This window comes from Cebidichthys violaceus, unplaced genomic scaffold, assembly GCF_023349555.1.
Source record: "Cebidichthys violaceus isolate CVI_PGR_0920_01 unplaced genomic scaffold, fCebVio1.0.p SCAF_45, whole genome shotgun sequence".
Lineage (NCBI taxonomy): Eukaryota > Metazoa > Chordata > Actinopteri > Perciformes > Stichaeidae > Cebidichthys > Cebidichthys violaceus.
The window spans coordinates 707,841-720,306 of NW_027176650.1; the positions used below are offsets into that span (position 1 = coordinate 707,841).

Below are 12,466 nucleotides of genomic sequence, written 5' to 3' on the forward strand. Positions count from 1 at the left end.
TTGAACGTTAGTTTGAACGTTAGTTTGAATGTTAGTTTGAATGTTTAAACGTTAGTTTGAACGTTAGTTTAAACATTAGTTTGAATGTTTAAACGTTAGTTTGAACGTTAGTTTGAACGTTAGTTTGAATGTTAGTTTGAATGTTTAAACGTTAGTTTGAACGTTAGTTTGAATGTTTAAACGTTAGTTTGAACGTTAGTTTGAACGTTAGTTTGAACGTTAGTTTGAATGTTTAAACGTTAGTTTGAACGTTAGTTTGAACGTTAGTTTGAATGTTTAAACGTTAGTTTGAACGTTAGTTTGAACGTTAGTTTGAATGTTAGTTTGAATGTTTAAACGTTAGTTTGAACGTTAGTTTAAACATTAGTTTGAATGTTTAAACGTTAGTTTAAACGTTAGTTTGAACGTTAGTTTGAACGTTAGTTTGATAGTTATCTTGAACGTTAGCTTCAACGTTAACTTGAATGTTAGTTGGATCGTGTACTTCACGTAAATAATAATGAGGTCACATCAATACAAAGGGAAAAAAACACAAAGAGACGCAGAACAACCACAGAGACAGAAAACAACCACACATTCAGAGAGACACTAAACCATGCTTGTGCTTCTTGGTAGGAGGGGTTGGGAACTTTAACATGGTCTCATGAGGCTGCTCTTTGACTGACCCGGTCCAGAGCGAGTCTCATGGAAACACTGAAGTTTATTGATGGACAAAGCAGCTCATCTGAAGCGAATGTGGGAGGTTTTCCCTTTTGTTCTGACAGCGATGCACATATGGAGACAGACCTCAGGATCCCTCTCACACACAGAGACGAAACGATGCTGCACACCTCCTCCACCAATCGTAGGCCAGACCTCCCGCCTGCCTCCCTTCCTCCTCCACCACCCGCCATCTGTCTCTCTGCTTGTCCCCTCGTCTGTCTCCATCAGAGCTCCACTGACACCTCGCAGGCAGCTTAAAGCTCGCCATCTTATCAGGAACGTGTCTGAACACGCATTATTATCATAATGTACGATGTCCTGAGTTTTTCATTTGAATATGAGCATTCTAAATGTCCGCATGAGACAACCTGAGAAACTGGAAAATCAGTCAAATTATGTGTAAAATGTTTTTTTCTATCTGAGCTATAAAAGTGAGGATAAGAAGCAAACAGAAATCTGGTTTTATATCATTTGAGCTTCAACTGGAGCTCTTTAAAACTCCTCTTCTGCTTCTGCAGTGGGTCAGTGGAACCAACCATCCTATTAAATTGACGTTGACACAACAGGAGTGTTATTATTTCATGTTGTTATTATAATGTTTTCTGTTATTGACTAGAGAACGACGGATACGTACCGGGGTTTGTATCGCCGATGATGCTGTCGCTCTCTGGAGGGGAGGAAACACGTGTCGGCTCTGTTCTGGTTGGAGACACTCGCACCTGCAGACATAACGTAACACATTCATAATGGTTCGATAAGAGTGTGTGTGTGTGTGTGTGTGTGTGTGTGTGTGTGTGTGTGTGTGTGTGTGTGTGTCATGACCTCAGTGACACAGATGACTGACATTACATAAGGTGGTTATGAAACATCAAGAAGACTGAAATACAATCTCAAGTCCTGAGGAATACATATTCTCCTAAAATGCTCCTTGTGTATCTGGGAACTTAACGTCTCAAAATCAATCAACAGTTTTACTTGTTGTTTGTGAATTTAAATTTAACTTTAATGTTTTAGTGCAATATATTTTTGAGATAAGGATTTAACTCCGGTTTAAAGTTAATCCCAGTTGACCCGCTTTAAGTGTGATTCAAGTCCTGGTTAGTAGTTCAGGACTTGAACCAGTAGAGCTTCTGTCCCGGTGCACTGGAGCTCACACCTGGCTGACGTTGACCGCTGGCAGAGTCTCACAGGCCGGGTTTCTGTTGGAGGTGATCTTGGTGACCACGACCGGCTGCAGAGGCACGGGGGCCCTCGTCGGGGGCCCACCTCCACCTCCGGACCCCTGCAGGGAGATGGGGCTGTGAGGCCCGCTGCTGGAGCTGGAGGACGACCTCCGCCTGATGAAGGCGATCTCCACCGTGGGGTCCGGTCTACAGGACAGGTGGGGAGCATTTTTAAACATTTAGAACGTCCACATTGACAGTAATGTCTTCTTACAAAAAACACATGGTGGCTTGTGATTCCCTTGAATTAAGACTACATTTCCCATCAACCCTTTCTGTCACAAATACGTCACAGACACAACAATGGAAATAAAAGAAAACAAAAATGTTTAAATGTATTCATATCTTCAAAAGAAAGTTCAACTTGTAGTGTTCAGACTAAACTTTATAGCCAACATGTTTATGTTTGGGTAAACTAGATTAAGTGACCCGGTGAAGTCTGATTGTGTTTCGTGGACTTGACTTCACACACAAACTTAATGGTTGATTTATAAATAGCTCTTGTCACATTTGTTCTCGTTTCTTTTGCATCTTGAATATTCGATGCCTGTGAAAGAGTCTCCGGGTGTGTTGGACCTGAGTTTGGTGCGGGTCAGGATGCTCCGGGCCTCCTCGTACGTCACTCCGATCAGAGACTCTTTGTTGATGGACACCAGCTGGTCTCCGACCTGCAGCCGGCCGTCCTGAAGCAGCACCAACACACAGAGACATTCACATCAATGGGGGGCGACTAGCTCACTAGGCTAAGAGGGTTATCTGGGAACCGAAGGGTCGGCAGTTCGATCCAGGGGGGACGTTAGCTGGGACGTTAGCTGAGTCGAAATGTCCTTGAGCAAGACACTGCTCCCCGGGCGCCTGTCATGGGCAGCCCACTGCTCTCTGGTACAGGGATGGGTCAAATGCAGAGAAGAAGTTTAGAATCTGCAGTTTGGATTCTTCTTTGACCCAAAGTACACTGAATTACAATAATGAATAAGCTTGATGATATAAAAGCAGATGAAGGCTGGACGAACTTTGGAAAACCAAATAAATATAATTTGGATTTTTTATTTAAGCTGGAAAACGACTTTCAGTATTTCACATCTGAGAAACAAATAATAACCAATAAAACATATCAAATAATGCAAGTCCACTACTTTGTGGAGGTTTAACATATAGCTGTTAGTCATCTGCATAACGGTAGTGGTGAATTTCATGTTTGTGAGTGAAAAACATGTAAACCGAAACAATAAGGGGTCCCAGAACGGAGCCGAGGGGAACTCCACACTTTATAGAGGCCACTGAGGAGGAAGCATCACCAGTTACTACACAAAGTTCTGCTGAGCCAGAAACCAAACCAGGAAGTGTCTCTGAAGGAAACACAATTTCAAAGCAATCAAAAACTAATTTCACTTTATCAGCTAAATGCAGAGAATGTATACTCTTCAGTCTGGTAGATACGTTGTTCTTATAAATGATCCTTACATTTTGGTTTGTGTACATTTTGAACTTGCATCCCATCGTAACTTTATATACACGTTATATTTCTTTTATCGTGTACATTTGATAGGATTGATTGAGAGGAATGATATTTTATTGTTTACGTTTTGCACTCTTTCCCACTTTGTGTTCCCTTGAATGAAATAATATGTTTATCTCATCTTTTGTATTATCATACATTTCCTTGTTATGCTGCAAGAACCGTTTTTTTATTGTTGGTTTTTAAGCCCTAATAAGGACCTTAGGTTAATTAAAACAAAACTACTTGGTTATGTTTAGGAAGAAAACGTCATGGATTTAGGTAATACAAGTCACTTAACTTATAATAACATGTTATTTGACATGAACGGCGGTCTCCTGTGTGTTTGACTTGTCCAATCACTGTATGACACGTTGATTACAACGTCAAAAACAAAACAAAACAATACCTCAGTTTAATTGTTTTGTCTCGCTGACCTTCTGGGAGTCTCCTCCAGCCATTAGTTCCTGAATGAACACCATTGGTCCTTCTGCACGGTTGGCTCCGCCCTTGATGACGAGCCCCAGGCCCGTTCCCTTGGCAACGCAAATCAACTGAATGCCACTGTCACTGTGGAGAGTACAACAAAGTACCGTTATATTAATGTGTTTATTTAATTTTGTGATTTTATTCCAATTATTAATCAATTAAAGACAGCATAACAAAAATAAATGATTATTGTTTTTCACATTTGTATTATTTATCTTATTTTACTAAATTTAAATACAGGGGGTTGACAGAGAAGAAGAAGAAGTTATTTCTGTGACTGGTTCCTACCTGTAGGCGTGCGTGGGCGTGTGCACGCCGTGGGGGGGGTTATTGTGGGAGTAGGCTGTGACCCCCTCTTTAGGACTCAGGAGCTGAGGGCTCTCAGACCGGGAGGAGGAGGAGGAGGCCGTGTCAGTCAGCTTCACTGAGCACAGAGGAGAGAAGGAGAAGAAAGGGGGAGAGGGAGATAGAAAGATAGTGGGAGGGAGTGGAGAGAGGTGGATGATGGGAGGAGGAGGTGGAGAGTGGAGAGATCAGGATCAGGTTCAGGTCTCAGTGGCTCCATAAAGTATGACGTCACTGAGCGTCCTCACAAGTGTAGAAGAGTAACCGTGTGTTGTACCTGAGGAGAGCTGAGTTGGAGAGATTCTTCCTGAAGATGAGAAGTTGTTGGTGCCGTACTTCTCCATCAGCTCAGCAAACTCCCTCCTGACACACACACACACACACACACACACACACACACACACACACACACACAGACACACACACACAGATCTGTGAGTGTTTGTCTCCCTCACATGGACGCAGAGGAAACCTGTCGTCACCATCAGACCTGTTCATGTCGTTTAATGTCGATTCATGTTGTTTCGGCGTGACCCTCTGACCCTCTGACCCTCTGACCTGCTCAGCTGAACACATGATCCTCCTAGTTTTAAAAGTGTGAAACAAACAACAATGGAGCTCGAGATTTTTGGCGAAAACCCGGCGTGTCAGCACTAAGCTGCTTTCACTCACACACACACACACACACACACACACACACACACACACACACACACACACACACACACACTGCTGCTTTGGTTTCGTAATAACTCGACCTTTCCTTTAACAATAACACACTTTGATCCGTCAGACATCAGATCACCTTCTGCTCCTTCACTCCTTCTCTTCTGCTCACTTCCTACATCCTCCTCCTGTCCTCTGGTCTCTGGACATTCCCACCATCATCCTCATCGTGTCTCCTCACCACTATGTCCCTCCTCTCTGGCTACAAACATATCAATGAGCGCTTGGTCGCCCGTTACAGTTCAGGCATTCATATTTTAGATTAAGTCGAGATCTATTCTTCTAACCTTCAAGGAACTGAAACATAGTTGAAGCTGGTCTCATCCAGCGTTCGTGAACCTAACTGTTTCCTGTGAAGACGGAAGTTTATTTTGGAAAGACTGTTTTCATGGAACGAGCGGATGTTGTGTTGCTGGATGTCCGAACGATGCCATTCTACGTAGATTGTGAGACGAGGAATCGAAACAATACGTGCCCCATTCTTAAGGCTACAGGGCAGAGACAGGAAGGTGTTCTAGAACAGTAAGATGCTGACGGCTGTGGGATCAGACACAGAAACCTAAACGGAAGCGATGACCTCAAATAACATCAAAAACGTCCCGTAAAAAGTGCAGCCTGGAAAGCGACTCTGCTCGCTGTTGTTTCCGCTGATCAGCCGGAGCAGAATCCCTCGCCGGACGGACGGCGAAGCGTCCCGATTGTGTCACTGTGAGTTTGTCTCAGGCTGACGTGGAAAAGCACCGCGGACAGCAGAGTGCCAGGTCCGTTTACCTTCAGCGCTGTCAGCCGCTAAACATTCAAGAGTTTACACCAAGGACAGATTTAAACCACCGACGCGGTTTAATGTTTCTCTTCTGGACCTTCTGTCTTTCCAACACACTTTGGGATTCTTCTAGAAACACGTCTGTATTAGAAGAAGCCTACAGGCTCATTTTAAAATGTAATGTTCTAATTCAATTAGAACATTAGACAGTTTTACACCCTAAGCTGTTTGTGTTTCACATGTTGGACTCAGATTCAGAACCTGTGGAGAGGAAAACATCCCAGCGAGTCTGTACTTGTGTCTCACCTGGATTCATCGTCTCTGGCGATCAACAGGGACATGTGATTAGAGAGCGAGGCGGTCCTCAGGATCTCCACCGCCCTATCAGGAGACAGAGAGGTGACGTCATGCTGTGCTAACACACTCTGCTAACGTTTATCCCCTTCAACCTCTTTGAGTAACGAGTCTCACTGTTACACAACGTTTAACATGACGAGATCCAGATCCAGTGAACCAGAAACCAGAGATGAGAGTCTGTGGAGTAGAACCATGCTACGCTGTGATTGGTTAGTCTGTGTTTGAGGGGCGGGACTTAGCGACGGGTCAATTGAAACCAGGAGACAAACTTCGGTTCTTTAAAGTTCTTCAAAGCTTCACTTGTTAAAGCTGCATTCTCTCTAGTGTCCACCAGGGGGCGACTCCTCTGGTTGTATAGAAGTCTAGTCTAAAATGACTCTACTTCTCTCTTGATTTATTCCCTCAGTAAACATTGTAAACATGAGTTTATGGTCTCAATCTCTAGTTTACAGTCTTCTTCAATACAGCATGATGTTCATTTAGTACATTATGCTCCATTTAGAGTCAAACAGACCATAAAGCAGGGGATGCTTTAGGGGCGGGGCTACACGCTGATTGACAGGTCTGTACCAGAGACGTATACGGCGTTTCTACGTCACTCCTCCTCAGTCCAGATATGGTCACTTCCTGTTTACGGGTTGCAAAAAAACAAGATGAAGGCCGTAATCTAAGATGGTGACGAACTCAAGGCTTTTAACCGCCATCATGGCTACGTCCACTTCTTATAAACAGTCTGTGGTCGACACCAGACGGGAACGTAGAGCGCCATAGTTTGAAGTGAAGGGCTGCTGACCAAGCTTTTATATTTGTGGGGTTGGTGGTGAGAATGTCTCATAGTGTAGTTGTTTCCGACATACTCATCCTGGGAGACACAAAGGCTAAAAATTAAAAATACCTCTTCCCCTAAAATACCCCGGCAAACACAAACTCACCTCTCATTGGTCGCCCCCATCAGACCGATGTTATTGACATCCAAAATCAGGTCACCTGACTTAAGTCGACCTGCAACAGAGAGTGATAGACAATGTTATGATAATAACAATAATAATAATAATAACAATAACTTTGCCCAGTACAAGACAAAAATACCAAAAAGCGACCTACCGTCCAGAGCTGCCAACCCACCAGCGATCACCCGCTTGATGTAGATGCCAAACTCTTCTCCCGTCGTCTCTCGGTAACCTCCGATTATCTTCACACCTGTCCACAGACGAGCTCCGGTTAGTGAGGAAAACTTAAACAATCTGTTGACTATCTGTTACTGTTTGCCACGAAAACATGTAAACACTCTTGAGCTGCAGCTTAGAGACAACTGACAATGACTGAGGGGTCAGAGATGTCAGAGGAAGAAGCTCACCGAGTCCCTTCTTGCAGTCGCAGAACTCCAGCCTCTGTACGGCTCGGTTGATGCCGTGCGGGCCCATGATCGTCCTGGCAACAAGCAAAAAAAAAAACAAAGAACACAACGGATTCATCGACATGCCGCCTCGTCCAAAGCCGCTCCCTCTCCTCACATGCTCAAAACAATCAAATCATCGCAGGATTTTGTCATTTTCTCACCCCCACTCTCCCTCCCTCCTTCCACCACCCGGCCACATAAAAAACAATAAAATCCATCCCCCGTTAAAAGGAGTGCGGTGACCCGAATGTCAGGAAGACATAAGCGGTGATCAAAAATAATCATTACAAAGGAACATTACAAAGCAGGTTATTATATCCTCGGTGGTCCCTGTGTGCTGACAGATTTGTGGAAGGTTCAGGTCACAGCTGAAGAGATTCCGCTGATGTGTTTAACGTGGTGCTGCTGTCTGCTGGTCCTGTCCTGAAGGCTCAGCTCTCCGCCAGAGCGGAGATTGTTTCAGATGCTTACGCATGTGTGTGTCACAGGGTTTGTGTAGAGACAGCATCTATTGCCGTGGACAGATATGATGTCACAGGTTTTTGGGCCCTGAGGAGAATTTGATTCCCCTCCATCCCCCAACAACAAACACAACCCCAAACTTTAGGTTTCACTACAAAGAGATGCTAAAAGTAAAAAAAGGCAAGGTGCAGAATTTTGACAAACCTTGTTTAAACAACTTAAAATGATGTACCTATATCTATTGTAAAAGCATTTAACAACGTTTGGTTTCACGAGTAGACGTTTTAGGATCTTTTCTGCTGAGACTTCGGCTTCCACTTCAACACAGTACACTATGTGGTCCCTCCAGCATGTTCTGGGTCCATCTCAGGGGCCAGTTAGACGTGCCAAGGAAACCTCTACATGGAGGCATCCAGGAGGATCCTGATCAGATGTTGAACAAGCAGCGTCTCTACTCTGAGCTCCCTCTGATGTCTGAGCCCCTCACCCCTATTCTTAAAGCTGAGCCCAGTCTCCCTATGAAGAGAGCTCATTTCGGCCACCACAATCACATTCATTCAGGCGCTACCCAAAGCTCATGACTACAGGTGAGAGCCCTAACGTAGATACTGCCTGTCCATCTCACGATACAATTTTACCCTCACTAAAAGGGGTCAGATCAGTGATTCAATGACCCTATAAAAAACCCAGAAAAGAGTTTTAGCGCCTCAACCAAAAGAAGGGAAACCTAAGCCCCATTCTGGAGCCAGACCTGGGCAAGGAGCTAGTCGTAGTGGTTCGGCCTTGACACATGGGGCTCAGCCGTGCACAACCCGAAAAATCGACATGGGGGCGCCTTTACCAAACAAAGTTTCCTGTTGGGTTCTACATTGGAATGGTCTGGTCCCGATCATGTAAATGACGATTTAATGATGACGGACCTGAAAGATTTGCATCATGACTTGCTAAGCGTTTCAGAAGACTTGGACTTTGAGAAGACTCTCTATTGACGTAAGGACTTCTGCTCAACAGAAATGTGTCTTTGCCAAACAGTTTCAGTTATCTGGGGTAGTTGTATCATCTGTTTTAATGTGCACCGGTCAAGTGCAGGTTTGAGCTTTGTTTAAGAAAACTAAATAGCAGGGCCGCCTTTCAATCAGAGGGTCGGCGGTTCGATCCCCGGCTCCTGCTCTACTAGTCTCATGTCAATGTGTCCTTGAGCAAGACACTTAACCCCAAAATTGCTTCCGTAGCTGCGTCAACGGTGTATAGATAAATTGTAAGTCGCTTTTAAATGACTGTAATGTAATGTAATGTAACTACCATACGGTACCGGATCAGTATAACCAGGTTCGGAGCCAAAAGCACGACCAGGTAAAAACTCAGTCGTGCTTATGGTCTGAAACGGGAAGAGGTAAAATACTATTAAGAGAAAGAGAACTCCTAAATCAATTAGGGATCAGACTAAGAGGCAGAAGTCCAAAAGGCAGGCAGGGATCAGACAGGCGATCTGGCAGAGAATGAATGGGAACGTACCGGTATATATACTGGCCAATGGAGGAGTCGGAGGTAAGATGATGACAGGCAAACCAAAACATTAGTCACATGAGAATGTGTTGGCTTACAAAATCATACTCAACGATATCAGACCCGAGGTGTACTGTTTACCGGCTCATTCCCGTTCTCTATTTTCCAGATTGTCTGTTGTTCTTCCGATAACTTTCCAGCCATCCGTCCTGCCCGACCATCAGGACTTCCGCCCCTCGTTCTGACCCTTTTTAGATAAGTTTGCCCGTTCTCATTGTCTGCGTTCAAACCTGTTTCTCTGCTCAGCCGTTACAGATTTAATGTCAGAGCATGCGTTCATTTCCTCCGTCAGAGTCCTTGTTGCTGCTCACATTCTCAAAGATCCTTTTGTGCTAAATGTAAATGTATAACTGCTTGCTATAAATCCATCAATTCCTTGAACTAGGCATCTCTGACTGACCCATCTTTATGTGCTGATCCTGGATCCTGAATCTCCGAAGCATCCTGTAGTCAGCAGATACAAACATGGATTCAGGATTTAGTGCTCTGATGTGATCTTGGTTTGTGAGGTGGTGCTGCTCCCATCAGGACCCGGTTACATATACGATGCGTTATGTAAGGGGTAATGCACGGAGAAGTGGATGAATAAAGATCCCAGGGGGAAGCAGAGGTCACTCTGATCCCTGTGGAGGGGCTTAGTGTGAAATAATAACATCATCCGTCCAAGCACACAAGCCAAATATATTATTTGAATGTATATGTCACTAGATAAGCATTCAAGAAGGTATTGAGGCTTCTGAAATAAGATGCCTGATTTAGGTTGCATCGATCACCTCATTTAATTAAAGGTCATCAGTACTCTCAAATGCTCTACTTCTTTGAGATGTTACAAAAGTGTCTCCTGTCTGGATAGCGTGAGATTCAACATGACGCCACGTACGCGCGTCTCTGATGGCCGGATCATAAATCGGATCTAGAAACCCACTTGAACCTGAAACCAAGGAGACCCAGTCCAAACGGGAGCTGATCCCTGTAAGACTCGGTCTGAAATAGACCAGAGGATAATGAGATCGGGTTTATGACACTTTGGTATCTGAGTGGATACAATGTCCTGGGTTCTTAGGACCTATGATGTACATCACACCCTTCTCTCCCCCCATTGTTAAAGCCTCCTCTGTCAAATAAAGGCAAAATGACAAATTCATAATAATCAGAACCACAGACCTGAGACTAAGACAAAAGGGACCCTACCAGACCTGATTACATTTAGACCCGACTGACTCCCACAGACTGGATACCAGGAACTGAGACTTCTTTACTTTACCGGCCTGGATTCCTTCAGCCCTGATCAGCTCATCAGTGTTCCTGGTTGTTATTTTCTTGTTCTATCAAACAAATGCTGTTTTTTTTCACATGAACAACCTGAAAGCAGCAGCAGCTCTCTGAGCCCCACAAACTGATGACAACAGCCGGCCAACGTGCGACCGCTTCCTGTTGGGACACGAGGGGGCAATTAAACTGAGCACTTAATACCTGCTAATCTGCATCACCTGCTGCAAGTGATCAACGTCACACACAGTAACACAGAGACACTGCTGCAGAGACACCGGGCCGGACTCTGTCCTGAGATCTACGCTGCAGAAGAAGAATTATTAAAAAAAGGGATAAATCAAACCTTGAGCTGCAACAATAACCTAACAAATACATATATTTATAGAGATATTATTAACAGAAATTATTATATCATATTATATTTCTCAATATTTGTATTATTATTTAGATAAAGGACAATTTTGTGCATTCAGCAAATTTAAAAAAATGTAATTAAAAAGTTTCTCTAGTTATTTGTAAAAGAAGAGAAAGAGTCTGTCGCTGCCAAACTGGAAACTTTTTAAATTTGTCAAAAATCCACAAAACGCTCTTCAATGTGGAGATAAAATTGTAAAGTAAAATAAAGCATCAGCATGTAAATACAAGTTATTAACTCTCACTGGAGCAGGTTTGTCTTTGTTGTTTCATGATGATAATGAAACAGATGAAATCATCAACGGTGCATTCAGGTACCTGATTGTACCGCTATTCTACTTCATGATCTTATCACGTTATGTTTGCAGCGATACTGGAGGCAGAATATTAGTTTATATTCAAAAAATCTCTTGAGATAAATTAATTTTCAGTTCCTGATAAGTTCACAGTTTGGAGATAAAAGATTTGTACCCGACAACAGAAACATTAAAGCTTAAATGTGAATCACTATACGAATAATGAAGACAGGGAAAAAGAACAAAATGTCCCAGTGAAGGTCTCAGCGAGGGAACAGGTTGTTGTTGTTAAAAACTGTTGGTATCTCCCTTTAAAGCAGCTCTGACACGCGTGACCCAGAACCACAAGCATGTGGACTTAAACTCTGAGGCATCTGCCGGTAAACAGCCAGTAAACCTGTTTCACCTCTGAAGTCTGTGACCCACATGAACTACTGCTGCAGCAGCAACGCTGTAAACCCTTAAAGGAGACAAGTCTTCTTCTCTTTTTATAAAAGGAAAGAAGGAGGGAAGAAAGGAAGGAGGGAAGTAAGGAAGGAAGGAAGGAAGGAAGGGGGAATCAGCTTACCAGTAGAGGAGAGACAACCCATCGAATCGCTCGGCGTCCTTTGGAAGGAATGGCATCGCACGATGAGCCGAGAGAGAAAAAACAACAACAACAACAACCGCACACACAAACAAACACACACACACACACACACACACACACACACAAGTGTTAGGGCGCCATGAGGCAGGGGTGGGGGAGCGGGGGGGGGCGGGGGGAGGGGGGACGAGACACGACGAGATGAGGCGGCAGCGGCAGTTCAAGAGAGGTCGGCGATTGTGAACGGAGTGAAGAAGGAGAGGGATGGAAATCCGCCTCGACAGAGAGAGACGCTTACCTTTACTCACTAATCCATGCTGATACCACACACATACACACACACACACATGCACACACACACACACACA

The 12,466-nt window shown here is 44.0% G+C and overlaps 1 protein-coding gene across 3 annotated transcripts in view; it reads right to left on the reverse strand.

Annotated features, from left to right (window-relative positions):
- Positions 1 to 12,163, reverse strand: part of stxbp4 (syntaxin binding protein 4) — a 33,888-nt gene extending 21,725 nt beyond the window's left edge. For all 3 annotated transcript variants that reach the window (XM_068729354.1, XM_068729355.1, XM_068729357.1), the window contains exons 1-11: positions 12,081 to 12,163; positions 7,461 to 7,534; positions 7,208 to 7,303; positions 7,036 to 7,105; positions 6,053 to 6,127; positions 4,535 to 4,620; positions 4,201 to 4,336; positions 3,861 to 3,993; positions 2,502 to 2,608; positions 1,859 to 2,072; positions 1,337 to 1,421 (exon numbers count right to left, since the gene is read on the reverse strand). In XM_068729354.1, coding sequence (XP_068585455.1) covers positions 1,337 to 1,421; positions 1,859 to 2,072; positions 2,502 to 2,608; positions 3,861 to 3,993; positions 4,201 to 4,336; positions 4,535 to 4,620; positions 6,053 to 6,127; positions 7,036 to 7,105; positions 7,208 to 7,303; positions 7,461 to 7,534; positions 12,081 to 12,136 — 1,132 coding nt within the window. In that variant the 5' untranslated portion in view covers positions 12,137 to 12,163. The remainder of the gene's footprint in view (positions 1 to 1,336; positions 1,422 to 1,858; positions 2,073 to 2,501; positions 2,609 to 3,860; positions 3,994 to 4,200; positions 4,337 to 4,534; positions 4,621 to 6,052; positions 6,128 to 7,035; positions 7,106 to 7,207; positions 7,304 to 7,460; positions 7,535 to 12,080) is intronic.
- Between the last annotated feature and the right edge of the window lie 303 nt (positions 12,164 to 12,466).